General features: G+C 44.0%; 1 protein-coding gene across 4 annotated transcripts in view; it reads right to left on the reverse strand.

Annotated features, from left to right (window-relative positions):
* Positions 1-3,184: 3,184 nt before the first annotated feature.
* PKNOX1 (PBX/knotted 1 homeobox 1) overlaps positions 3,185-26,296 on the reverse strand; it is a 72,903-nt gene continuing 49,791 nt past the window's right edge. For 3 of the 4 annotated variants that reach the window (XM_074995630.1, XM_074995614.1, XM_074995621.1), the window contains 8 exons: positions 17,600-17,770; positions 15,846-15,945; positions 14,190-14,287; positions 9,975-10,013; positions 9,679-9,807; positions 8,640-8,716; positions 7,694-7,866; positions 3,185-5,266 (listed from right to left, as the gene is read on the reverse strand). In XM_074995630.1, coding sequence (XP_074851731.1) covers positions 5,055-5,266; positions 7,694-7,866; positions 8,640-8,716; positions 9,679-9,807; positions 9,975-10,013; positions 14,190-14,287; positions 15,846-15,945; positions 17,600-17,770 — 999 coding nt within the window. In that variant the 3' untranslated portion in view covers positions 3,185-5,054. The remainder of the gene's footprint in view (positions 5,267-7,693; positions 7,867-8,639; positions 8,717-9,678; positions 9,808-9,974; positions 10,014-14,189; positions 14,288-15,845; positions 15,946-17,599; positions 17,771-26,296) is intronic. The other variant, XM_074995638.1, reaches the window with a different exon arrangement.

The raw sequence follows: 26,296 nt of genomic DNA on the forward strand, positions 1-26,296 counted from the left end.
TTGTTTATTTGAATATTAGTTAAACTTGCATTCTCACTGATTTTTCTTGGTTAGCTTTGCTTTTGGGGAAAGAGTGATTACAGTCTGAATGCATTCTATTGACTATGGTAGAGGGAAGAATTGTTTTGAAATAGAAGTGTCTCACTATGTAGAAATTTAAGTGTTTTAACCTCTCAGATTTTCATGAGGGAATGAAGGTCACTTGTATTTTTAACAGGCTTACCAAATTATATTTTTTTGTAGTCAACTTTAAACCCAACTGAATTTTTGGTGGAAGGTTTATTGGATGATTATCAAAATTAAGAGAAGGCCAAAGTACAACAATAGAGTACATGTGAATCATACTTGTAGGGGGTGGAGTTAACTCTCATCTTGCATAGACTGAGTAATTAGAATTATTCATTAATTGTTCTTGAGCAGGCATGATACTGAAAATTAGATCATTAGTAACTATTACAATGAAGTGCATCTGTTTTAAATGTTGTAGAGTTTCCATGATTTCTTTTTAAATGTTTGAGTTTTACAGCCCTTGAAAAAAATTGAGTGCCATAGTCTGAATACCTGTGATTATTAAAAAATCAAAGTAATTTTATGAAATATTATTTAGTTCTCAATACCATTTACTTTGTGTGGTTTTCTTGAGACTAACATTTAAAATGAAGTATTCCATTTTCTAGTAACGTTTAAAATGGATTACTCCATTGACTCATAACTTTCCAGTCAAATTTCACTTTCCAGGTACTTATGCACTAGAGAAGTGCTGCAAAAAACACTGAAAATGCTAACTTATTCTATTGAATACAAATATATATATATATATATATTTCCATTAGACTCAAGGAAAAAAATCCAAGGAAACACTTAACTGGTGTAGTATCAGAGGGGTAGCCGTGTTAGTCTGGATCTGTAGAGCAACGAAGGGTCCTGTGGCACCTTATAGACTAACAGAAAAGTTTAGAGCATGAGCTTTCGTGAGTTAACTCACCAGCATCTGAAGAAGTGAGTTAACTCACGAAAGCTCATGCTCTAAACTTTTCTGTTAGTCTATAAGGTGCCACAGGACCCTTCGTTAACTGGTGTAGTAATTTCTACAAGCTTCTTTTATAAAATTTAAAGGGACATCTTCAACCCGAAGTCTCATTATTGTCAAACAAGTTAAAAGTTTCAGGTCCTACAATTGCTCAAGTCCCCCTGCTGATTATATATTATATATATATATATATTTAAAAACAAAACAAAACACACTTTCTTTCTTTCTGTTCTTTTCCTTTTTCTTTTCTTTCTTGAGGAGTCAGTTCTACCAGTCTTACTCATATTGCGCAGTACATTATTCTGCTCACGTACGTAAGCAGCACTGCGAATTTAACTGCTATTACACATGAACAAAGCTGGCTGCATCTAGCTCAGTGGTGCGCAACCTACAGCCCGCAGGCTGCATATGGTCTACCAGGTAATCAGATTGAGGATGAGCATCTGCAGGCACTTCCCTCAATTCCCACTGGGCAGAGCAGAGAGTTGAAGCCATTGGGAGCAATGGGAAGCATGGGGACCTCTGGGTTGCAGGTGGCCCACTACTGATCTAGACCTATAAAAATATTTTTCCTCTTACTTTCTGTTGTGGGAAACACATACACAGACACAGAGACACACACACACACACAGACACACACGGAAACACTGAAATAAAGGACTGACCAAAGCAAACTGTAAACAAATTGGAAAGGCAGAGAAAAGTATTTTTGCTTCCTTTCTCTGTCAGTTGTATTCATTTTAGGTGGTGGTTGTAAGAATAGTATGTAAAATATTTTCAGATAGGAATCTGATGTTTGAAGTTGACTGTGCCATTTTAATTTTTGGGTCAAACTGAACTTGTCAACATGCCTTAAATCAGTTACAGTGTACTAGTTCTCATAATTAAATCTTTCATTAAACACTCATAGCATTTTCTTTAAACTGCTCAGTATATATTGAATGGTATTAGTGGCAAAAACAGAGACACAGGATTTAAACTAACATTCTAAAAACTTCCCTTTAATAATTCTAACCATAATACCTCATTACTGCACTCATGTCAACAGGCCCAATTCATCACAAACATAAGTGGATGCTACAGTAGCGAAGTCAGCTGTTTGTGCTAGTGTGGAGTGTAGCCCAATGCTGGTAAAACAATTATTTTTTAGTGAACAACAAGAAGGCCTGTGGCACCTTATAGACTAACAGATATTTTGGAACATGCATGAGTGGTGGTCGGGGGGTGCGGTTGCAGAGAAGGATTTAAAAGAGGGGCTCTCAGTAAAGGGGAGGGCCAGAGCTGACAAGGTCTATTCAGTCAGGGTGGAAATGGCCCATTATCAGCAGTAATGTGGAGTTGTGAACATCAAGAGAAGAGAAAACAAGTCAGTTCATCGTGGGGGGGGGGGGGGGGGTTGTGGCCCACTGTCAGATGCTAATGTGGAAGTGTGAACATCCAGGTTTAGCATTACTGTGTTGTAGTCTGTAGTTCACCAGCAACACAGTAACTCTAAACCTGGAACCAACCACTGCAACAAACCTCCCTGCCAACTCTGCTCACATATCTACACCAGCGATATCATCACAGGACCTAACATCAACGACACCATCAGGGGCTCCTTTACCTGCACATCTACTAATATAGGCCGTCATGTGCCAGCAATGCCCCACTGCAATTTACACTGGCCAAACTGGATAGTCTCTAAGTAAAACAATAAGTGGACATAAATCAGACATCAGGAACGGTAGCATATAAAAACCTGTAGGAGAACACTTCAATCTCCCTGGACACTCAGTAACAGATTTAAAAGTAGTGGTCCTGCAACAAAAAAAATTCAGAAATAAAATGGAAAGAGAAATCTCTTAGTTGCAATTCATTGGCATATTTGACTCCATCAGTCAAGGACTGAACAGAGCCTGGGAGTGGTTGGCCCATTACAAAAGCTTTTTATATTTTCTCTGCTCTTGATGTTCACAACTCCACATTAGCAACTGATAATAGGCCACATTCCCCGCCCCCACCCCCATTGAACTAACTTGTTTTCTCCTCTCTTGATGTTCACAACTCCACATTACTGCTGATAATGGGCCATTTCCACCCTGACTGAACAGATCTTGTCAGCTCTGGCCCTCCCCTTTACTGAGACACCCCTCTTTAAATCCTCCTCTGAAACCCCCTCACTCATGCATCTGATGAAGCAGGTCTTTGCCCATGAAAGCTTATGTTCCAAAATTTCTGTTAGTCTATAAGGTGCCAGAGGCCTTCTTGTTATTTTTGAAGATACAGACTAACACAGATACCTCTCTGATATTTTTTAGTGGTAGCCTCTGAAAAATAAATTTGTCCTCTCTTTGTATGTACCAATTTTTTCGCAACTTGTGTCAAGGTTTCCATTCATGCTGCCTATAAATTGCTCAGTAAGGCAGCTTTTAAGGCTTCCCTTCAACAAAGCACCTAATCCTTAACTTCAAGTGTATGGTTAAATCCCACTGTAGTCAACGGAATCTAAGTACGTACTTGGGTATTTTGTGGAACAGGAATGGATTTAAACAGGTGCTTACAGTTAAGCACATAATTAAGTGCTTTACTCAATCAGTGGTTAAGATTTGAAGGCCCCCTCCTTTTCATGCTGTCCTGCTAAAAGACTTCTTGAATCTGCTATTATTTTTACTTAACAATGGGGAATGGCCAACTTTTTCAGCATCAATTGTTCATAACAGGTATCCAGAATTAATACACAAACATAACATCTGGGGACAAACTGAAATGAATCATTATCACAGATAAATCTGTTTTCATTGTTAGTTCTGAGTTTGTTTAAAGACACAAAAGGATTTGTTTACAAGACTCTTGTATATTCTGGTAGTGTTTTGTGTTTGAAGAGTTTCTTTATATAACCCATAAATTATATTTTTTCATATTTAAAAAGAATGTCAAACTTCAATGACTTAACTGAGGTGGAAAAACTAACCAGACAGACAGTTTTTCATTTTTCAAAAAATCAGACTGTAAAACCTTGATCTGCTAAATATTTTTCTTGATTGCTAGAAATATTGTGAACAATTGTACTTACTTACCTGAATACTTATTTTCCAAATATCTTCAGATCCAAGTTTACATACACAGATAAATGTAATCGGAGCATCAGTTTATGCATGTATAAAACAAAGAGTCTGACAATATCAAAATGCCATCAAACTGTTGGCCCGTCTTTATGCTATTATCAAATATATTCTACCATTATGGGATAGCAGAGAACCATGGCGCATTAGCACTAGGCATGTTTATTAAATCTGGTCAGTTTTCAGAACCTTCCATATAGGAATACTAACATTTATTTTCCCCTTCTGGAAATTTTTTTCTCATGCTCAATATAGTAGTCATCCCGATTCCTACTGAATTTATAAAAATATTTTTTTTTATCCAATAATCCCACCAAGGTAAAAATAGGAGTTTTTATAGCAAATGATAAACAAAGCTCAGTGACTATGAGAGAAATTAAACTTATTTAAACTGTCATACATTCGCTAATGATTCACACATTTCTATTTCCTTTGTGTGTTGTTGCCCACCTCAGACTGGCAGTTTTTAAGGTGCAGCAGTATCTTTCAAATGTATGTCTAATTTAATGATCAAATTCCACATGCTGTTGCCACATGCTTTGAATGTACATCATTAGCCAACCATGAGCTGTATTGAACAACAGGTCTAACTGAAACTGCTTAATTCCTTAGAAATTGTAGCACTTTCAACCTAATGAGCGAACAAAAGGGGTATTTATGTCGTTCATTATATTACTAGATGCAATTTTTAAATTAAAAAAACAAAAACACACAAACCATCTCCAAAATTCAAAAAAACACATTTGAAAGAAGTTGCTGCACCTGCAAAGATACTCTTTAAGCTTACCATGAAATACAAAAAGTGCACCCTTCTATATCTACATATAAAACATATTAGAAATAAAACTTGTGTAAAATGTTTGCTGTGCAAACTGTAAAAACAGTCACTCCATTCGTTTTCCTAAATATTCTCTTGCTTCCTACTGCAGAGAATCACTGTTATCCAAAACAAGCTCACTGATGTTAGTAGTTGAGAGGTCTGCTCCATCATCTTCACCACTATCCACAGATTCATCCTCACTTTGTCCTGCCATCATAACTTGCTGAACAGCCAAAGTAGCACCATCAGATGACAAAGACTGGAGGCTGTCTACATTCATGTTGACTGGAGCTGTAATTGTTACAACAGCTCCTGGAGAGGGGAAAACATGCATACAATTAGTAAAAGAAAAATAATGACCAAATAATTTAGTTTTATAAGTTACACAAGAGAATCTGTGGGTTTTTTTTTATAAGATGCCCAGGAAATTACATATAAGAACCATCTATACTATTTAGATTGCTAAGTTGAACATTCAGAGGTTAAGAAACATCAGAATTAAGGTTTCAGGACTCTTAATTTGGTCCCTCTGTGTGCACGCATTTGAATGTTGCATAGCATCCAGCTTTCCACTGGAACATCCTGTCAAAAAGGGACCTGGTGGCTCTGGTTAACACTGGGCTACTAAAAGTCAGGTTAACCACAGCAGCTGTCTCCATGCAAATACCCGAAGTAGTAGTCATTTCCTTAGCAAGGAACTGGTGCCAATGAGAGCTGTGGGGGCAACGCCAACAGGCAGGAGGATATGAAGTGTCTTCTTGGCACACCCTGTGTCTAAGAGCTGGAGGGACATGTCAACTGCTTCCAGGAGCTGCAGCTGCCTGAAGCCCACACCCCAAACCCTTTCCTGCACTTCAAGCCCCTCAGTTCCTGCCTGTAGCCCCCCTTCTATGCTCCTAACCTTTTATTAGGGATGTTAAAGTTTAACTGGTTAGCCAAATGGATGAGGCCTACCAGTTATGGCTAACTGCTACTAGCTGGAACAGACCCCTGCACACCACAGACAAGGGGTTGCTCCCACCACAAAGGGCTGCCATGGATGGGGATGCTCCAGCCAGGCTGTAGTAGCCCCATTTGCTGTGGCCTGGGGAGGCCACTCCCGCCCAGCATGGACAGAGGCTGCTCCTTCCAGGCTGAAGCATCCCCCACAGCATGCCAGGACCCAGGCTGCTCCAGTCCCGCTAGAGCACACCCACCCACAGCGCGCCCAGGCTGGGCTGCTGTGGACAGGGCAGTGGGCCCTGAGAGCAGGGGGTGCTCCAGCCTGGCTGGAGTAGCCTCTGTTCAAGGTAGGGGGCCACTCCAGCCACGGGGCAGGAGCAGCCTCCCCAGTCACACCCCTTGCCATTTAATCAGGTAACTGACTAAACCTAGAGTTTAACCAGTTAGCCAATTAAACAGGATTTTACATCCCTACCCCTCATCCCCAGCTCTTCCTCAGAGTCTGCAGTCACAGCTGGAGCCCTTACCACTTCCTGCCCCGCAATACCCTGGGTTAGCCTGGAGCCCGTTGGTGTACCCTGAGCCCCTCACTTCTGGCTCCTCCCCACACCCGGCACCCGCAGCCTAGAGCCTTAACCTTTCCAACCTACTGCCCCAAACTAGTAGAAATGAGTGAGTGGGGATAGAATGTGCAGGGATGGGGCCTCGGGAAAGCAGCGGGGAAGAGTGTTCAGTTTTCTACAAATCAGAAAGTTGGCAACCCAAATGCACTATGATACGAGCTTTAATTACACAATCACATCTGAGTATTTTGCAGTGTTTCTCTATCTCATTCAGTGCAGCCTGGAAGATGTTTAGGCAGTGAATTAGGGTTACTTAAATGGATGAGATAGCTGCCTTATTTAGCTCCCATTTATGTCAAAAATTAATTGCAGCGTTTTATTCATGGTGCTACCGATATATTAGAGAGTCCAACAAAAGACACCTTCTCATCCACTCTACCAACAATTAATGGCAGCTTTCCTGTTAACTTCAATGGGAGTAAAATCAGGTCCTCGGTGTGGAAGCTGTAAGGTGTGGGGTAGCCTGATGCAGGGGACTGCAGGAAGGGAAAGCCTGGTCCTATGGTTGAGACAGTTAGATGACACACAGGAAAGATAATTGGATCTATTCCTGCCTCTGCCACAAAGTTCTTATGTGACATTAGCCAAGTCTTTTAAACCAAAAATGCAACAGGTGCTTACTAATTATAGTGTTCAGTGTGAAACTGTTGGTGCCTGATTTGCAGCACTGAGCACACAACAAGTGAATTCAATGAGAGCTGCAGACACCCAGTACCTGGGGCAGTAAGGGAGTGTGGCCTGCAGGAATGAGAACTGCGTGGAGAGTCGGGAGGCTCCATGTAACAAGGCTGTCTTTTCCATGCTTGGAAAAATAATACATGGTCATGTAACTAAAAGCTCTACCATAGTATGTATGCACAAGGGAAAAGAATTAAGATTGCATGGGAAACTTTAATTCTGACATTTTCTAACTTCCAGGTGCTTTACTTGGAGAAATTTAAACAAAATTCTAGAAACAATTTATATGTATAAAATTATACCACAACCCCAAGTATTTAGCTAAAATTCTCACAGAGAAATTTCTGTCAATTCTTTCCATACTATCAACACAGTGTTTTAGCTACATCAGGACATGCCCCAAAACATAACAAAAGCCACTTTTTATTTCTAGTTAACAAAGATATTTCAATAAGGGATTCATTTTACTATACACACTCCAGCCAACTTTCCTTACCATCTGACATCGTAAGTTCATTAGATTGCTGCTGAGCAACTCCTGATGCAATGGAATCAGGCCAGAACCTCTGAACTGGTCTGTTTTGAGCTGTTTTTTTCTTGGTTTTTGGAGTTTCAGAACAGCTGGAATCCAGCATTGGCTGAAGAATTCGTCTTCTAGCATTAATAAACCTAAACATAACCAACAAAAACCCCCCACAACTTATGACCAAAAAACTGTGAACACATGCACACCATGAACTCAATGTTGTATCCAGAAATACAAAAATTAAACAGAAATTAATGTTAAAACAGCAACATGCTGGTTTCACACTGCAAGTTCGGCACAGATCCACTCCTTTGAATGAGGAGACCAGAGCTCTATATCAGATATGACAAATTGCTGGATTGTTGGATCGGTCATTAAACCTGTTTAAGCCTCAATTCCTTTGCCAGCAAAATATTAGGCATACCATATCTCTTGGGCTGTAAGCTGAAAGCTGTAAGCTGAAAGTCCTCAGCGCCTGTAGAGTCCCTGGGTGCTTTCTGTGCTGAGTATTTTTACATGTAAGGCTATATTCATTGTTTGAAGACAGATTTAGGGTAGAACTGTAGATTTAACTCTAGGTGTTTATGATTTTTTCAGTATAAGTTAGAATCCTGTTATTTCTAGGCACTGTACGTATGTGCATGGCACTCACATACACAGAACGTACCTCTATACCTGTGGCCCACTTTGAGCAAGCCCCTAGCAGGCCCGCAAGCTTTCTTTACCTACAGGGTCCACAGCCATGGAACCTTGTGGCTTCCATTGGCTCTGGTTTGCCATTTCCAGCCAATGGGAGCTCCGTGGTTACAACCCTTTAGGTAAACAAAGTGGCGTGGGTCTGCTTCCCACCTTTGAGAAACATTGCTCTATGCCTATACTGCCCTTCTGGACATTAAGCCAAAGTTGCAGATCTTACCAGTTGTTAACTTGCAGTAGTGTCAGATTTGTCTGGGCTGCAATCTGCTTTTTCTCATCTTCTGTTGGGTATGGATGCTGAGAACAAAAAGGTATGTAAGTTTGGCTTTTTACTTTCCTTAAAAGAAAATGAAACTTTTTTCATTACTATTGATTAAAAATTGTTATAATAAAAAAAATCTGTTTCATTAGCAAAATATCAGTAAAAGTTTGTTTTAAAAATGTAATGATTCTTTAACTAGTACAACCTTACTAAACAAAAGATTATGTTATCCTTACAAAGTGTATACACCATTTAATTGCCCCATCAAACTCAGAAAAATATGTTTCTCACAGCTGCCAGAATCCTTGCTAGACAATGTGATCCTTCGCCAGCACAGCATGTGATAAGATTTGATTAGTTATACTGTCTGAAGGCTCTGTCACATGAGTGTGCTGATTAGCTTTTGGCGGTTAAATAAAACCCCCATGAATTAAACAGGGCAAGGAAACTGTATGTAACATAAGAAATGCATATGTGATTTTCATGCATAATTTATTTGTTATAACATCAGATGGCAAAAACAGAAGATAGTCCATTAATTTACAGCACTTTATTTAGTATTAACAGAGACTTATATTCCTCTTCCAGCAAAAGTATGCATGCACAGGGAAGACACTGTCGAAAAACACGGTGCTGAAGGCTCACAGCAATGGCTGGAAGGTTTAGTTAAATTCAGTTCCCTACACATATAATTTATGCATTATTGCTCTTGACTGAGCTATGGCTTGGAAAGTACCTGGCCCTAAATCCTTGGCACACTGAAATACAGAATAACAACTTCAAGACAATTTAATAAATTCTTCTGGTTCAAATGTTTAAATATATACAAATTTAGAGCTTCACCCAACTCAGATTAGAGGCAATGGAACAACCGTAACGAACTACTGTAGAAGTTGAATTGGACCCTTAATGCATACAAAGTAAGGCCAAAACATCATGAAGCAAATCCAAACAGACTTTACAGAAAGCCTTCTCTGAATATTTGCTTAGCCCTTACCCCTATGTGCTGAAAGAGCCAAGATCTCATCACATTAGTAGCATGCTTTGGAAGAACCCCTCTCTTATTTTTTGATGAGCCGTCATCTTGATGCAAGATACTCAGATCTTGGTTTAATTGCAACTGAAGCTACACGAATAATTTAAGAAAGAAGTAGAAAGGTATAAAGTTACTTAATGAATAAAGGTACTGCACAAAAATTGTTATTCATCATTTTAAAAAAATATATATATATTTATAAAAACAATGAAAATAGTTAGCGCCATAATCTGTGTTAAAAAGGGTACTTTATTTACCTGCAGTGGTAGTGATGGAAGTTCTCTTGCAGTATTATCCTAAAGAAATCCATACTCTGGGTTACATATCAGGTTTCTGATGCTTTAGCATTTTCTAGAATCTCTTTCAACAATTGCTGTAGTTGCCAGGAGGCTGTGTTCATTAAATCAAGTGCCAGCTTATTTTCACTTATAGTAAAATTCATTCCAGTGCAAGGGGTCAGACATAAGAACCTCCTTACCCTATAAACACCATACTGAGAATATGATTCTCCACTGACTTGTGATTTGTGTAGCCTTTTACAAATGGTGCATTTACAGTGTAGCTTGCCGCGATAATGTGGTAGTATTTTGTGCTCATTTTACAGAGGTGTTACTGCGTAAGATACAAGGCTGTGAAGAATCAAGACCTAGAGGCTTAACAATGGAGCTTAAATAGCGTTAGACACCATGTGCAGGTCTTCTGCACTGAGGTGACTCTAACTCCAACCTAAACAATATAACGAACCTCTCAAAGCACCATAAAGTCTGTGTGTGTCCTTAAATCCACATCATCATCTAAGATGACAATAATGACAGGTATAAAAAGCAGCTCTTACTACTTAATGTTCCTCCCCACCTCCAACCTGTGGAAAGACAGAATGCTGAACCAGTTAGAGGTGCTCACATCAGCTCCTTAAAGGAGTATATTAGGGTGGTGGGTGGAGTTGAGTCAGGGTCGTGCGGGGCGGGGGGGGGGGGGGCGGTGTTTGAACCAGGGCAGAGGGGTGTTGAGCTAGAGCCACGCACGGGGTGGTGAGCCAGAGTCATGCTGGGGTTGTGAGCGGAGCTGTGGGGGTTTGAACTTGGGTGGGGGGGTTCAACCGGAGCTGTACAGGGAGGGGTTGAGCTAGAGCCACACACAAGGGTGATGAACTGGAGCCGTGCTCGGGTGGTGTTTGAACCAGGAACGGGGGTGCGGGGGAGGGTTGAGCCAGAGCCGCATGTGAGGGGTGGTGAGCGGGAGCCTGGGGTGGGGAGAGAGCCAGAGCCGTGTGTGGGTGTTGAGAGGGCTGGGGGCAGTGGGTGGTTGGACTGGGTGGGGGGCAGAGGTGTTAAGCCAGGGCCAGGAGGGGTTGAGCCAGAGCTGTGCATAGGTGGTGAGTAGGGCCTGGGGGGTGGGGGTGTTGAACCAGGGCCGCGTGGGGCTGGGGACTCAGGGGCAGGGTTGAGCTAGGGCCGGGGGGAGCGAGATTTTGAGTTGTGCTTAACTGGCATTTAAGCACAACTTGAACTCATGCATTTCAAGGGTTTACTCTGTGTGTGTGTAAACAAAAAATATATGACAACTAACTTTGTACAATGAAAAACTGACACCAGCTCCACTTTCAAGGGGCAAATCGGCTAAGCTCTGTCCTTGGAGCATGTATGCAGTTTTTTGGGCACCGCACGCATGCACAGTTAAGTTGATTTCGGCCTGATAAATTTTAATTATCGCAACAATAAGTTCAAAAGAGCATGAGAACGGGGTAAAATAAATTGCATAGTTTGACTGCAGTGCAAATTCAGCAGCTCCTTTAGAAAGAATGTAACTGTGCATAGTCACGTAACTGTAACTGTGTAAAAGGAGAATCTATTTTTTAAATGTAAGTGCTTCGAATACCAATTGATGACATTTTCCTCGTATATCTCTATGTGCACATACATTATTAAAAATACTGTACACTAAAGCAAAATTAACTTTTAAAGTTTAAATGCACAAAAATCAGGAGATTCTGAATGAAAATTTCTACGCAAATTCTAACTCTATTCAATCAATAACCAAAGCTAAATGCACTTGATTTATATTTATGCTCTACCTTTCCTAAAGCTGCAGAGGCACATACATAGTGTATTATTTTACCAACAGTCGTTGGATCCCCTGAGGCTGCATTATATTCTTCACATCCCCTCAGCTACAGAGCATAACCAATTGGCACCAGCTGTTTTAGAAAGGGCTGACTGGCTTCCAAGGTAAATGTTCTTGGTCCCCCAAACCTGGTAGGCCACAGCATGATTAAAAGGAGCACAGCATACAGACTTGAAACAAGACAGTCCTCTCAGTCAGCTGCAATCCTCTGAAACCGAAGTCAGCAGTATTTGAAAAGTCTGCACTTGGGATAGAGAACATGAAACAGATTCAAAGTCTGGTGGCCAGATCTCCCAAAGGCCCCCAAGATATCTGGAAAAAAAGAGTTGTACTCTATTGTATCTCTAGTGTGTGATATTTTAATGGAAGACCCTAATATAATGCCTACAAGGAGAAGAGTTCAGGCAACTGTAGGCTCCGTAACAGTGAGGAGCGTAATTGTTGCATTATTAAAAGCTATACCTTAAGGATTTTTAACATAGAGATATGAAACCTTCATAAAGTATTGATCTTTTCCTCTTTTGTCTCCTTTTTCACCCTCAACTGATGTATCTAGATGTTCCCACATTAAAAAACATCTCCACCTATGGACATTTGGAGAGATGCTCTTCAGTGTTTATCCAAACCTAATAGGGAAGAGCACAGAGTTCACATATAATATATAATTTCAAAACCAAGTTTCTCCAAATAAGACTGCACTGGTTCATCACCAAGCACTGTGTATATGCTCAGTGTCTCTTTATTTTAAAAAACTGTTCTTGAGCTAAATGTAAAGTACCATATGAAAAAATCCCAAACATACATTTCCCTGGGCCCCAAATACATTCAAAACTAACACACACAGAGCCTTGAGAACAACAAGAAGTTCTGTGGCACCTTATAGACTAACAGATATTTTGGAGCATAAGCTTTCATGGGCAAAGGGGATGAAGTAGGTCTTTGCCCACGAAAGCTTATGCTCCAAAATATCCGTTAATCTATAAGGTGCCACAGGACTTCTTGTTCTCAAAGCTACAGCCTAACATGGCAACCTCTCTGATACACAGGGACCATATTTTAAAAAATATAACACAATTAGCTTCTCTGCAGAGGTTCACTATTGCCTTTTTCGACTCCCACAGGACAATTTCTTCTCCAGCCCCTCAGAAAGTTATGAAATACTAGAAACGGGAATTTAGGAAGTTCTATTTCAAGACAATGGGTTACAGAGGAATATAGGGTCAAAATCAATACACCGATGGATGTGAGAGTTCCAAATGAAGTCAGAGAAAGCTACAGATATACTTGTGCCTAAATCAAGCTTAGTGTTTCTCACTGGATACCACACTTTTCCCACTCAACAGGGCAATAGTTTTCCCATCCAACATTCCAGTCTAAAGGACCAATTGCAAAGGTCAGAGGCATATATGCAATTCTTATTAACTCAGACGTATATGTATCTGAGGGCAGAATTTGCTATTACAAAGGATAAGTGAATTTTAAATATATTCTTTCATGAAAGAAAATCAGTCATTGTTAATGGAGTTTATACCATGTAGATGAATCTTCCCGTTCAATTGTGCAAAAAATTATTCCACTCTAAATTCTTTTTCCTGGATGACTTGCTTTGCCACTTTCTGATAACAGGGATCATTACCTTGATATCTGATTTGAAACTGTCAACCTATTGTCATATATTTTTCACTCCTGTAATGCAAATTTCATTGGACTTTCCCACTGTAAAGGGCTTCCCAGCAAAAGAAGGTTCACTTTTCTCTTTCTTGAATTTGATGTAATGCACACCATTTGACTTTCACCCAATTAGTTCTACACAGCATTCTGAAAGTTTGTGTAGTGAAAAACAGTGTAAACTCTGAAATACATAAAAATAAAGTTTCAAATTTCTGGTGGTGTCAACCTTCTTTCAAAGGGACACATCTGACATCAGTGGTATGGCATCATATATCTGTTCATATAAATCCATCCTGCCATAATGCTAGCTCAGTTAGAAAGACATTAAAATATTTAATGTTTACTCAGTAACTATTATTTTCCTATACAAATACATCTCTGCTATCACCAAGAAGAAAAGAGCTGAAAATTTATGTCATGATGCTCTGTCCTGCCAGGTGAGAGTTTGAAAAAAAGAAAAAATCTCTGAAATCCTAAGCCTTACTAAAAATGTGGGATTTTTACCATAATATTTTTTTTCTGGAATGAAGGTAATTAATTCTATATTAATTAATGTTTATTTGTGAAATGCTAAGTCTGGCAATATATCATGCTGTATATGTTACTACTACTTTAAAAATAGTGTATTTTTTTAAACACGCCTTGAGAGACTATTCAATGAAGACCATGGAACAAACCTGTGAATTCTGGATTCTAATTGTCCCAGGTGACAGTGCTTGTGTCACTACTTGACCTTGTGGTGTGACTACAGTGACTGGCTGATACACTGCACCCCCTTTAAAAACAAATAAAAAATTATTATCATTCTGATTATAAAGTGGTTAAAATGAATTTTTGAAAAATATGCATTTCAACCTTAAGTGAACACCTTGGTGGGAGTTAGGTTACTGACAAAAATAATTCCGTAACATGTCTAATTGTAAAGAGAGACAAATTATCATTCTATTTAATTACTTCAATATCATTGCTGCCTAACAGAAATGCATTTTAGATACCTCATGTCAACTATATTTTATTACAACTTCTCTAATACATTAAGGCTACGTCTACACGTGAAGCCAACATCGAAATAGGCTATTTCGATGAATAACGTCTACACGTCCTCCAGGGCTGGCAACGTCGATGTTCAACTTCGACGTTGCGCGGCACCACATCGAAATAGGCGCTGCGAGGGTACGTCTACACGCCAAAGTAGCACACATCGAAATAAGGGTGCCAGGCACAGCTGCAGACAGGGTCACAGGGCGGACTCAACAGCAAGCCGCTCCCTTAAAGGGCCCCTCCCAGACACAGTTGCACTAAACAACACAAGATCCACAGAGCCGACAACTGGTTGCAGACCCTGTGCATGCAGCATGGATCCCCAGCTGCGGCAGCAGCAGCCAGAAGCCCTAGGCTAAGGGCTGCTGCCCACGGTGACCATAGAGCCCCGCAGGGGCTGGAGAGAGAGCATCTCTCAACCCCCCAGCTGATGGCCGCCATGGAGGACCCGGCAATTTCGACGTTGCGGGACGCGGCTCATCTACACGGTCCCTACTTCGACGTTGAACGTCGAAGTAGGGCGCTATTCCGATCCCCACATGAGGTTAGCGACTTCGACGTCTCACCGCCTAACGTCGAAGTTAACTTCGAAATAGCGCCCGAAGCATGTAGCCGTGATGGGCGCTATTTCGAAGTTAGTGCCGCTACTTCGAAGTAGCATGCATGTGTAGACACAGCTTAAGATGCACGCTTTGATGTTAAAGTTTTATTCACAAAAAATCTTAAATTTGATCGAATTGCTGTCCATTTCAGATATGCCAGACCAGATGCTCTCAGTGGCAAGACATTTAAAGTGTATTTCATCTTGACTGCAACCCAACTCAGCAGTGAAGTTTGGGTTGCCAGGATCTCACTGACTTCTGTTATCAAACTATATAAAGAGATGAACGACTCTAAAGCACAGCATTTTAATAATACACATCTTTTGCCTAATAGTAGTTTGAAAAACAGGTAGAAAACACATGATCTTTACAATAGTGGATTAAATAATTTTTCCATTAAAAAAGGACATTGTCTAGAAATATATCTGAAGGGTTTGAGGAGGAGGGTAGTGATAGAAACTCCAGATATGTTTTTGTGCCATGTCCTTTTTTAAGCTGTATACATATATTATACTTAATAGACAAAACATAAGAAAACAATATTCAAAAACTATGAGGGTGTATAAAACATTTGGAAAATTACTATTATAGGAGATATTATTAAGAAATATCCCTATCTCTGTTCATTTCTTAACTTAAAAGAAACCAAAATAAAGAGCAATATGTCAGTTTTTCTTTTCTTTGTCATACCTGCTACTGTTGTCATAGTTACATTTCCCTGCTGCAATGCTGATGCAGGCACCATAATCCCTTGGGGACTGAGTGTGCCTGCAATGGCACTTTGAATTTGCTAGAAAAAAATAGTTTTTAAAATTAAGTATGCTTACATAATGTTTAGTTGCAACAAATCTGGGGCTTTAAAAAGAGGATCATTTTCAGGACAAAGACTATCATTCAAAGAGTATTACTGCAAAATAAGCAACGTGAAACATTAGTTATGAAATAAGACATTTATGACACTGACATGAAAGACCTGGACATATCTGGGGAGAATAAAGATTTTGGAAACATAACAAAATCAGAAGTGAAATAATTTCCAGACACAGAAGATAAAGGGTAGATACAATGATGAGGTAAAATTACAAGTGAGAGGAGGTCTAATAAATAATTTAATTCCTTCTGTAGCCTTCTGACTTAAAAATACAATAGGTACATGATACCTTAATATTGTTTTAATCTAGCTGCACCATGTTATGTAATCTAAATTATGTTGGTAAACCCTGATCCTGCAAATACTTGTTCATATCCTTAACTTTGCCTGTGAATAGTCCCATTAACATCAAAGAAAATGCACGTATAAAGTTAAGCAAACGTTTGTGTGCAGGACTGAGTCCTAGTAATCATACCATCAACAACTGTTTATAATAACCAGTTTCAAACGCTCCTGTCCATGTTTCAATGTACCAAAAAAGAGTTTTACAAACTGAAATTTTAACCATTAGGAATATGCACAGTGCACAAATTTAAACACGCATGTAAACATTTGCAAAATCAGCACCCAAGACTGAGGTGCTATTAGGTATCATTGTTCATAGTTAGGGAAAGAATAGTAGTAGTACCAAAAAGAGTAACTATGCAATCATCACCACTCAGATTATTTTATAAAATAGATTCAGTATTGAAACTAGATAGATCAACCACCTAGCAAATTCAGTGTCCATATATAAGAATACAAAAGTAGACAGAACAGACACGTCTCTAAAATATTATTATTAAAAATGGATAAACTTTGACTGTTCTGTAAGATTTGGATCAATTTGTATATTCAGTTTATATACACATGTGCAGCTAAACTGTGTCAACAACTTTGGTGATGCAGATAAACCTGGCAACTGGGTCAAAGCTAGGGAGACATTGCCAAAGAGAAACAAGGTATATTATGACCATTTTTTCTTGTGTCCCTTCTCTTTTCTAACATCTGTTCTTATGAAAGCAGAATCTCCAGAAAATTCAAGTTTTTTTCTTTTTTTAATTTAGAAATATCTGGACTGAGGAAAGAAGTAAAAGGAATGCAGGCGAACAATAATTATGACAAAGGTTATATCTACACAGCGCGTGCTATTTTAGGTTCCCATTTCTGTATCCCTGACTTTCTTTCACTTCATGCATCAGAAGAAGTGATTTGTATCTCACAAAAGCTTATGCCCAAATAAATTTGTTAGTCTTATTGTGCCCCTGTACTCCTTGTTGTTTTTGCTGAAACTAACACAGCTCCCTCTCTGAAACTGATAATTATGACATGTCTCTAAGTGGTGCCACTTTTCAACAAACTTGCCCACTAAGCAGTTGCTGAGAAGAGGGTTGTTAATCTTATTATACACTCAATTACAAAGAACAAAGCAAGCAGCATAAAAGAGGAATTCTTACAAAGTGCAGCAAAAATCTATTAATAAATTTTGCAGTATTTTTAATCAAAAGCCCATTTATGCTAGCTTGAAATGTACCTGTGATGGTGCAGGTGAATAAGGACTTCCAGGTTCTCCACTTAGTAGAGTTTCACTGTTCATTTTAGTTTTTAGACAGGCAATGTAACGACTACAGAAATCCTTGCAGAGCTCATTAACTTTTTCTAGCTCAAGCAGGTGAATACGCAGAACCTGGATTGCCTTTACCATCTAGAAAGAAAGACAGAAAAAAGATTTAGAAACAAAAAAATACTATTACTTGCATGAATAATTAATGTAGGGAAAATTTTAAATGCATGTAAGAATTTACTATTTCAATTCCTAGAAGACAGAATTATTGATGCAAAAAGCAGCTCACAGTACTTTTGCCTAGGCTGTATTTTACTGGAGTGTGAAAAGTATGTGTTTAGAACAATATCTTGTACAGTAGGCTCTCAACATTTGTGAACCTACGGTTCACAAATTCAATTATTTTCTCGGTGCTCTGGGGCGGGGAGTGCTGGCAGCTGCCGCTTCCCCTGGGGACCTGGGCACGGAGCACCGGCAGCCGCCGCTTCCCCTGGGGCTCCGTGCAGGGAGCGCCAGCAACCGCCAGTTCCCCCAGGGCTCCAGGCTTTGGGCTCTGGGCAGGGAGCGCTGGCAGCCACTGCTTTCCCCTGGGCTCTGGGCAGGGAGCACTGGCTACCACTTCTCCCTGGGCCCCGCGTAGGGAGCGCTGGCAGCCACCACTTCCCCTGGGGCTCTGGGTACACAGCTCCAACAGCTGGGCTCCAGGTGGAGCCACTGCCATATTCACGAATTTCAACATTTGCAAGGGTTCTCAACATGGAATCCTCACAAATGTTGAGACCCTACTGTATTGCTCTACTGCATAGGTAAACTGCCATGCAAGACAGAACAACCCCAAATGAAGCATAGGATTTATTCTTGTCTTGGCCAGTCTATATTTCTGAATAATTTTTTAAAAAATGCATGGGGTAAGCATGGTGAACAGTAGTACCCAGAACTATACCCAAAACAATGGGTTCAATTATTCAATCCCATTCCCTCACTCCCTAGGCCAGAAGAAACTGTTAAGTGCTATGGACACCTTGCTAAGGCAGAGTGTTACCCCACTCCTTGTCAACTCCCAGGACCAATTAATGTCAACCTATGATCTAAAGAAACATTAGCAGCAACATAAGTGCTCAAGGACAGAGATGTGATAGTGAAAAAGTGGGAGGGGAATCTTTGGCTCTTAGACAAGAATAAAGCATTTCAGCAAGGAAATAAATAAGCATTCCTGCCTTTGAATACAAACATACTTGTAATCATATGCTTTGAATTGCAATTCTGTTCCAAACAGAGATTACATAAAACTAAAGGCATCTTACTCAACATATCTGGTCCTATGTGTATTCAGCCACATTCGCTGACTTTGGTAACTACAATGCATTGTTGTTCTGCTTTTTATGCAAATTTGCAGAGGTAATACATCTAAGAAAGAATCCACACTTCAGCTCATGCTATTTCACCTTGGACTTGTCTACTGTACCACCTTCCTTCAAAGGAGGTATGCTAATGAGGGTGTTGGGAGTTTACTAATGAAGTGCTGCTGTGCATAGGCAGCACTTCATTAAGCAAATTCCAACACACCCCCACCCCCACCCACCCCCCCGGCAACTGCGAAGCACCAGCACGAGTCTAGCCGCGGCTCACCAGCAGGTACTTTGAAGGGGGAGGGGTGGAATTTGCTAAATGAAGTGCTGCCTAGTGCGGCACCCTAATTACCATCATTCCTTCGAAGGAAGGTGGTAGAGTAGACAAGCCCAAGGTGAAATAGCATGAGTTGAAGTGTGGATTCTTTCTTAGATGTATTACCTCTGCAAATTTCCATAAAAAGCAGAACAGCAATGCATTGTAGTTACCAAAGTCAGTGAATGTGGCTGAATACACATAGGACCTAATTACCATCCTTCCTTCGAAGGAAGGTGGTAGTGTAGACAAGCCCCTTGTGTATCAACAGGACTGCTTAAAAAGCTACAGTCTGTTATCCCAGTACAAACTCACTGAAGGTGACAGGATTGCACTGGTGTCACTGAGGGGATGATTTAAAACAAGTGGAAATACATGTGTAATTTTATTTGGCCTACAGAGCTTTATTACTTACAAACTGCGTCTACACGAGCTGGCTACTTCAAAGTAGCCGTGCCAACTTCGAAATAGCACCTTCCACGTCTACACGTGGCGAGCGCTATTTTGAAGTTGAAATCGACGTAAGGCAGCAAGACATCGAAGTCGCTATCCCCAACAGGAGATGGGAATAGCGCCCTACTTCGACGTTCAACATCGAAGTAGGGCACGTGCAGACGATCTGCGTCCTGCAACATCGAAATAGCAGGGTCCGCCACGGCAGCCATCAGCTGAGGGGTTGAGAGATGCTCTCTCCAGCCCCTGAGCTCTATGGTTGCCACGTGCAGCAGCCCCTTAAAGCTCCCCGCCCCCTGCGTTCCTATGCAGGAAGCTGAGAGCGCGTGCAGGCAGCAGCACTGCCACGCGGTCAACCTGCACAGACCTCAGCAGCCCCAGCCCGCACCCTGAACCTCATGGCAGCCAGCCAGCCCCCCAAGCGCCCACAGGGCAGCCCCCCCAAGGGGACCCAGGGCTCCCAGCCTGCCAGCCAGATGGGGAAGAGGGCCCCTCCTGGACGGAGGCCGAGATCCGGGACCTGCTGGGACTCTGGGGCGAGGAGGAGGTGCTCCAGGTAGTAGGGAGCAAGAGGCGGAACTCGGATGCGTTCGTTCGACTGGCCGACGGCCTGGCTGCCCGGGGTCACCCTGCCCGCACTCCTGACTACTACGTCAGGAGTAAGGTTAAAGAGCTGCGGCAGGGTTACGCCTGGGCCCAGGATGCAGCCAGCCGATCTAGGGCCGCCCCCATCACTTGCCCCTTTTACAGGGAGCTCAGGGCCATCCTGGGCCCCCAGCACACATCCTCCCTCCCAGCCACTCTTGACACATCGGCCGACGAGCCCCAGCAGGCCCCAGAGACGGAGTCCGCCCCGGAGGCAAGCCCTGCACCCCAGGGGCCCCCCAGGAGCCCACCCCTGGGATGCCGGAGGAGGAGGAGGAGGGAGACTCCTCCAGCGACGGGGGGCTCCGCATTGCCCTCCCGTCCTGGAGCTCCAGCAGGGCATCCGCCCAGTGGGTGTCCCCCGACCGTGGGAGCGGACCATCAGATATGTACCCCCCAGTGCACACCCCCGGGGTTAAGGGGCGGGGGCAACAGACATGACCAGGGCCCTCCACATGCCCAGATGACCATGGCCCCAAGGACAGCAGTGGCATGTCCCTCAGAAGAGTGCATCAGCCCCTGCCCCCACAGCACGACAGTGCCATGCCCCATCCCTGGGGATGGGGGGAGCGGAACCTAGGGTCCCCTGTGGGGAGCGGGGGGGGGGGGGACACCCATCATCATCATCAGCATCTCCTGGGGATGGGGATGGGAAACCAACAGCAGAGGGGTGGGGGGACAAGGGCCACGGGTCAGGGCCCACACTAACGGCTGTCTCCACTCTTCTTTCCCCGTGTTCCGCAGCTGCACCATCAGAGGGCCCAGAGAGCGCCGGCGAGGTGTCCGTCATCCCAGAGAGCCCACCAGGGCCATCCCAGCAGGTCAGCCCCTCGGCAGAGCACCGACCAGCCCCAGGATGAGGCCGACGGCGGAGCCACCCGCAGACGGCCACGGACCCCCAGCTGCTCGCGACCCTTCGGCGTCAGCTGGAGGTGTTGGAGTGGCGCCTGTGGGTGGAGGAGCGGCAGCTGGAGCTCCAAGAGCAAGCGGTGGCCTGGCGCCAGGAGGCTTGGGGGGCCTTCATGTGCACCTTTGAGTGCATAGCGCAACAGCTGGCCCCCCCGCTGCGCCACCCGCCACTCCACCTGCCGCCCCTCCACCGTCAGCCACCCTGGGGCCTGCTGCCGAGGGGGGCCGGGGGCCTGCGGACACTGGCTGGCCGTATTTTCCGGTTCTCCCGGCCCCCACCCAGACTCGCCCAGGGCTCCGGCCAAGATGTGGGTCGCGCCCCCCAACACCGGGCGCTGGACATTAGGGTGCGGGGCCGAGGACGTGGCCCCCCCTCCTTTGTACATATCCCCCATTTGTATATAGTTTTTGTTGGACCCCTGTTTTGTTAGCTGCCCCCCCATGTAAATAGTTTCCCCCTTTTTTTCTATGTTATTAATAAGAGGTTGCACTGTTTGGTTTGAAACAACATTTCCATTTATTTCAAAGAAAAGTGTGGGGGGGTGCTCTCGGGTGCTCTGTGGTGTGGGCGTGGGGGCAGGGAGTGTTGTGGAGGATGGGGGGATGCAGTGGGTGGCTCACCCGCACCTGGCCCTGCCAGCGTTCACCCCGCAGCCTGGTCAAAATGGGCCCGCAGGGCCTCCCATACCTGGATCCCCTGAGGGTCGACCTGGCGACTGGGGGCAGCGGGTGGCTGGACGTTGGCCCTGCCAGCCTCCACAGCCCAGCCCTGGAAGAAGGCCTCTCCCTTGCTCTCCACCAGGATGTGGAGCGCGCTGCACGCGCCCAAAACCTGGGGGATGTTGGTGAGGCCTGCATCCAGGCGGGTGAGGAAACACCTCCAGCGCCCTTTGAGGCGGCCGAAAGTGCACTCGACCACCTGGCGTGCATGGTTCAACCGCGTGTTGAACCGGTCCTGGCTGGCTGTGAGATGGCCCAGGTAAGGGTGCATGAGCCAGGGCCAGAGGGGGTACGCCGCGTTTGCGACGACGCAAAGGGGCATGGTGGTGTCCCCAACAGGGATCTCCTGCTGGGATATGTAAGTCCCCGCCTCCAGCCGGCGGCACAGGCCTGAATTTCTGAATACCCAAGCGTCGCGGGTGCTGCCAGGCCAGCCAACATAAATGTCCAGGAAGCGGCCCCGGCTGTCCACCAAGGCCTGGAGGACCACGGAATGGTATCCCTTCCTATTGAGGAAGCGTCCTCCGCTGTGCTCCGGGGCACAGATGGGGATATGGGTCCCATCCAGAGCCCCAAAGCAATTTGGGAAGCCCAGGCTGGCAAACCCCGCGATGGCAGCATCCGGGTCCCCAAGCCGCACGAGCCTGTGGAGGAGCAGGGCATTGATTGCACGGACGACCTGCAGGGGAAGGACATGAGAGAGCACCAGTAAGGGGTGTGCAGGGTGTGTCTGGCCCTCCACCCCCGGGCTCCCCCCCACCCCCCGGGTCCTCTTACCTCCATGAGGACAGCCCTGACGGTGGCCTTGCCCACGCCGAACTGCTGACCTATGGATCGGTAGCTGTCTGGAGTGGCCAGCTTCCAGACAGCGATGCCAACCCGTTTCTCGATGGTGAGGGCACGTCGCATGGAGGTGTCCTGGTGCCATAAGGCAGGGGTGAGCCACTGGCAGAGCTCCAGGAATGTCTGCCGGCTCATCTGGAAATTCTGGAGCCAGCGGTCGTCCCACTTGCTGAGCACCAGCCGGTCCCACCCGTCCGTGCTCGTGGGGTAGCTTCACAGCTGGCGGCGTGTGCGGCGGGGGAGGGGGGAGCGTCGGAGGGCAGCAAGGTCTGGGGCTGCTTCCTCATGCCCTGGGGGCAGCTCCTCTTCCACAAATGAAAGATGATCAGCTGCCTCCTGCATGGCACTAAGCAGGGCAAGCACTGCTCCTGCAGGGGCAGGTGTGTGGACCTCTGGCTGCTGCTGCTGCTGCTGCTGCTGGGGGTCCATACTGCTTCCACGGGGTGTGCATGCCTATGGCTCTGCAGACCGCATGCTGTGCAGGCTGAGTGTGTCTGGGAGGGGCCCTTTAAGGGAGCGGCTAGCTGTTGCCCCGGAAGTGCTAGTCCGCCCTGTGACCCTGTCTGCAGCTGTTCCTGGCACCCTTATTTCGATGTGGGCCGCTTTGGTGTGTAGACGCTCCCCTGCAGCGCCTACTTCGATGTGGTGCTGCCCAATGTCGACGTTGAACGTCGACGGCACCAGCCCTGGAGGACGTGTAGACGCTATTCATCGAAATAGCTTATTTCAATTTCACTACATCGAAATAAGCTATTTCAATGTGGCATCCCCGTGTAGACGTAGCTACAATGTCCAAAATACAAAAAGTCCAGTGTCAAGCAGGGGAAGAAACCTATCGCCCATAAGCCTTAAACAAGTTGATACTTGAACCAGAACAGCAAACAAGAACATTAGGGGAGCCAGAATGACAGAGTACTATAGACCATAGTCAGAGGATAAAGTGGATGGAGGAGACTGGTGAAAGGAGAACAGAAAGAAAGAGGTTACTCACTTCGTGCAGTAATGATGGTTCTTTGAGATGTGTGTCCCCATGAGTGCTCCATGGTACCACAGCACCGAGATTTTACAAGCAGCACTCATTGGGGCTGTGCATGCATGATCCCAGCACACGCCATTTGTGCCACTGGGGATCCTGTGCAGCCCCACTCTCTCCTCAGTTACTTCACTGACACCCTAACTACATATATTGCACCAAATGGTGGGGAGGAGGACAAGACATGGAGCACCCATGGGGGAGACACATCACGAAGAACCATGGTTACCGCACAAAGTGAATAACTTCTCTTTTTTCTTCGAGTGCTGTCCCTGTGGGTGCTCCATGGTAGGTGACTGTAAAACGGTACACCTCCTACTTGGATGGTAGGTTTTGATTCAGTGCAACTATTCAAGACAGTACTGCTTTAGCTACTGCCATATCTTTGTCTGCATGAGACTGTATCCCATAGTGTGTCATGAACCCCGTTACAGGACCATGTGGCTGCACAACATATGTCCTGTAATGGCACTCCCTTTAGGAAGGCTGTATGTCGCCACTGATCTTGTAGAGTGGGCTCTTGGAGCTGCTGAAAGGGGCTTATTTCTAAGGGAATATCATTGCACTATGCATGCAGATATGTCTCAATATGACCTTTCAGTGATGGATAAGAATAGTCTTTGCAATTTTCTACACAACCTTGTCCAATCTACACAGAAGGATATAACCCTTTTGACATTCAGCATGTGCTGTTTGGCTTCCGTATGGGAAACATGAGGCTTAGGGTAAAAGGTAGGAAGTATTATAGGTTCATTGATATGGAATTGAGAGCATACTTTCAGTAAAAAGGAGGGATGGGGTCGTGGAACCATTCTGTGTTTGTGGAAAATTATTTATGGGGGAGAGTCAGTCAAAGCAGCTATCTTGCTCATTTTTCAAGCCGATGTTATAGCCTCTAGAAACAGGGTTTTCATTGATAACATAGCTAGTGAACATGTGGCTAATGACTTGAATGGTGGTCCCATTAAGATATGAAGGACCAGTTCCAAATCCCAAGCCGGAGATATAAGTTTGTGTGAAATCATGATATTTTGTAGGCCTTTCCAGAATCTCTTTACTATTGGATGAGTGAATACTAAGGCACCTTCTACTGCTGGATGGAAGACTATAATTGCCGATAGGTGGAGTCAGAGTAAAGACGGTGATAGGTGAAGTATCAGAGGAGTAGCCAAATTAGTTTGGATCTCCAAAAACACAAAGAAATCCTATGGCACCTTATAGACTAACAGATATTTTGGAGCATAAGTTTTCATGGGAAAAGACCAAAGCGGGTCTTTGCCCACCTAAACTTATGCTCCAAAATATCTGTTAGTCTTTTAGGTGCCACAGGACTTCTTATTGTTTTAGTGATAGGTGAGTATCTTTTAGTTAAAGAAAGTGGTTAAGGATCGCGTGCAACAGGGCTTTTTTCGGTTTTATGCTCCTTCAGAGCACCAGGACGAGATGAGATGCCACTTGGAGAGGTAAGTTTTGCGTGTTGTTTCTTGTCTGCTTTCTAACAGCATCTCTCTCCCTTGTTGGGAGTAGTGGTGCTTGTCTTCTGGAAGCCACACAGAAACCAGGCCGTCAGATGTAGGGTATGCAGTCTGGGGTGAAGCGTGGAACCCCTGCTCTGAAAGAGTAGGTCCAGATGTCTGGGAAGGAGGATGAAGAGATAGATGGGAAAGTAAGGAAAACCAGATCTGGCTGGGCCAAGCTGGAGCTATGAGGATGATTTATGCTCCATCTGTCTGGATCTTCTTGAGGACTCTGGTGTTCATGCCTAGCAGGTATGAAACTGTGAGAAGGATGTTGTGCACAATACACCAGTTCCATAATTTTATGGCCTCTCTACAAAGCGACTGTGAAAAGGCCCCTCCCTGAAAATTGACATAAAACATCATTGTGGTATTGTCCGTAAGAATCTGGACGGTCTTGCTTTGAACATGCAGGAGAAAGTGCTTGCAAGCACTGAAGACAGTACATAGCTTGAGAAGACTGATATGTAGTTTCTATTCGTCCTTGGTCCATCAACCTTGGACGTGATACTGCTGGCAATGCAATCCCCAACCAATGAGCGATGCAGCTGTTGTAATTTGATGAGCTGGTTGAGCACAGTGAAACTGGATCCCTACCAGAATGGTTTGTAATTGGGTCCACCAGCAGAGATTTGATTATATTCCAAGGTGTTGTCACCTGTCTGTGTATGTGATGTCTGGCAGGGATGTATATTGACACCAGCCAACGCTGAAGACAGTGAAAATGTAGCTGAGCATTGGGAACAACATAAGTAGCGGTCACCATGTGACTGGGGAGGTGAATGCATGTAAGAGCAGGAACTGCAGAGCTGATGACAAGTGGTGGTATAAGGCTCTTTATAGCTTCGTAACATTGCATAGGGAGATAAACACGAGCAGTCG

Source organism: Carettochelys insculpta, chromosome 1 (assembly GCF_033958435.1).
Source record: "Carettochelys insculpta isolate YL-2023 chromosome 1, ASM3395843v1, whole genome shotgun sequence".
Lineage (NCBI taxonomy): Eukaryota > Metazoa > Chordata > Testudines > Carettochelyidae > Carettochelys > Carettochelys insculpta.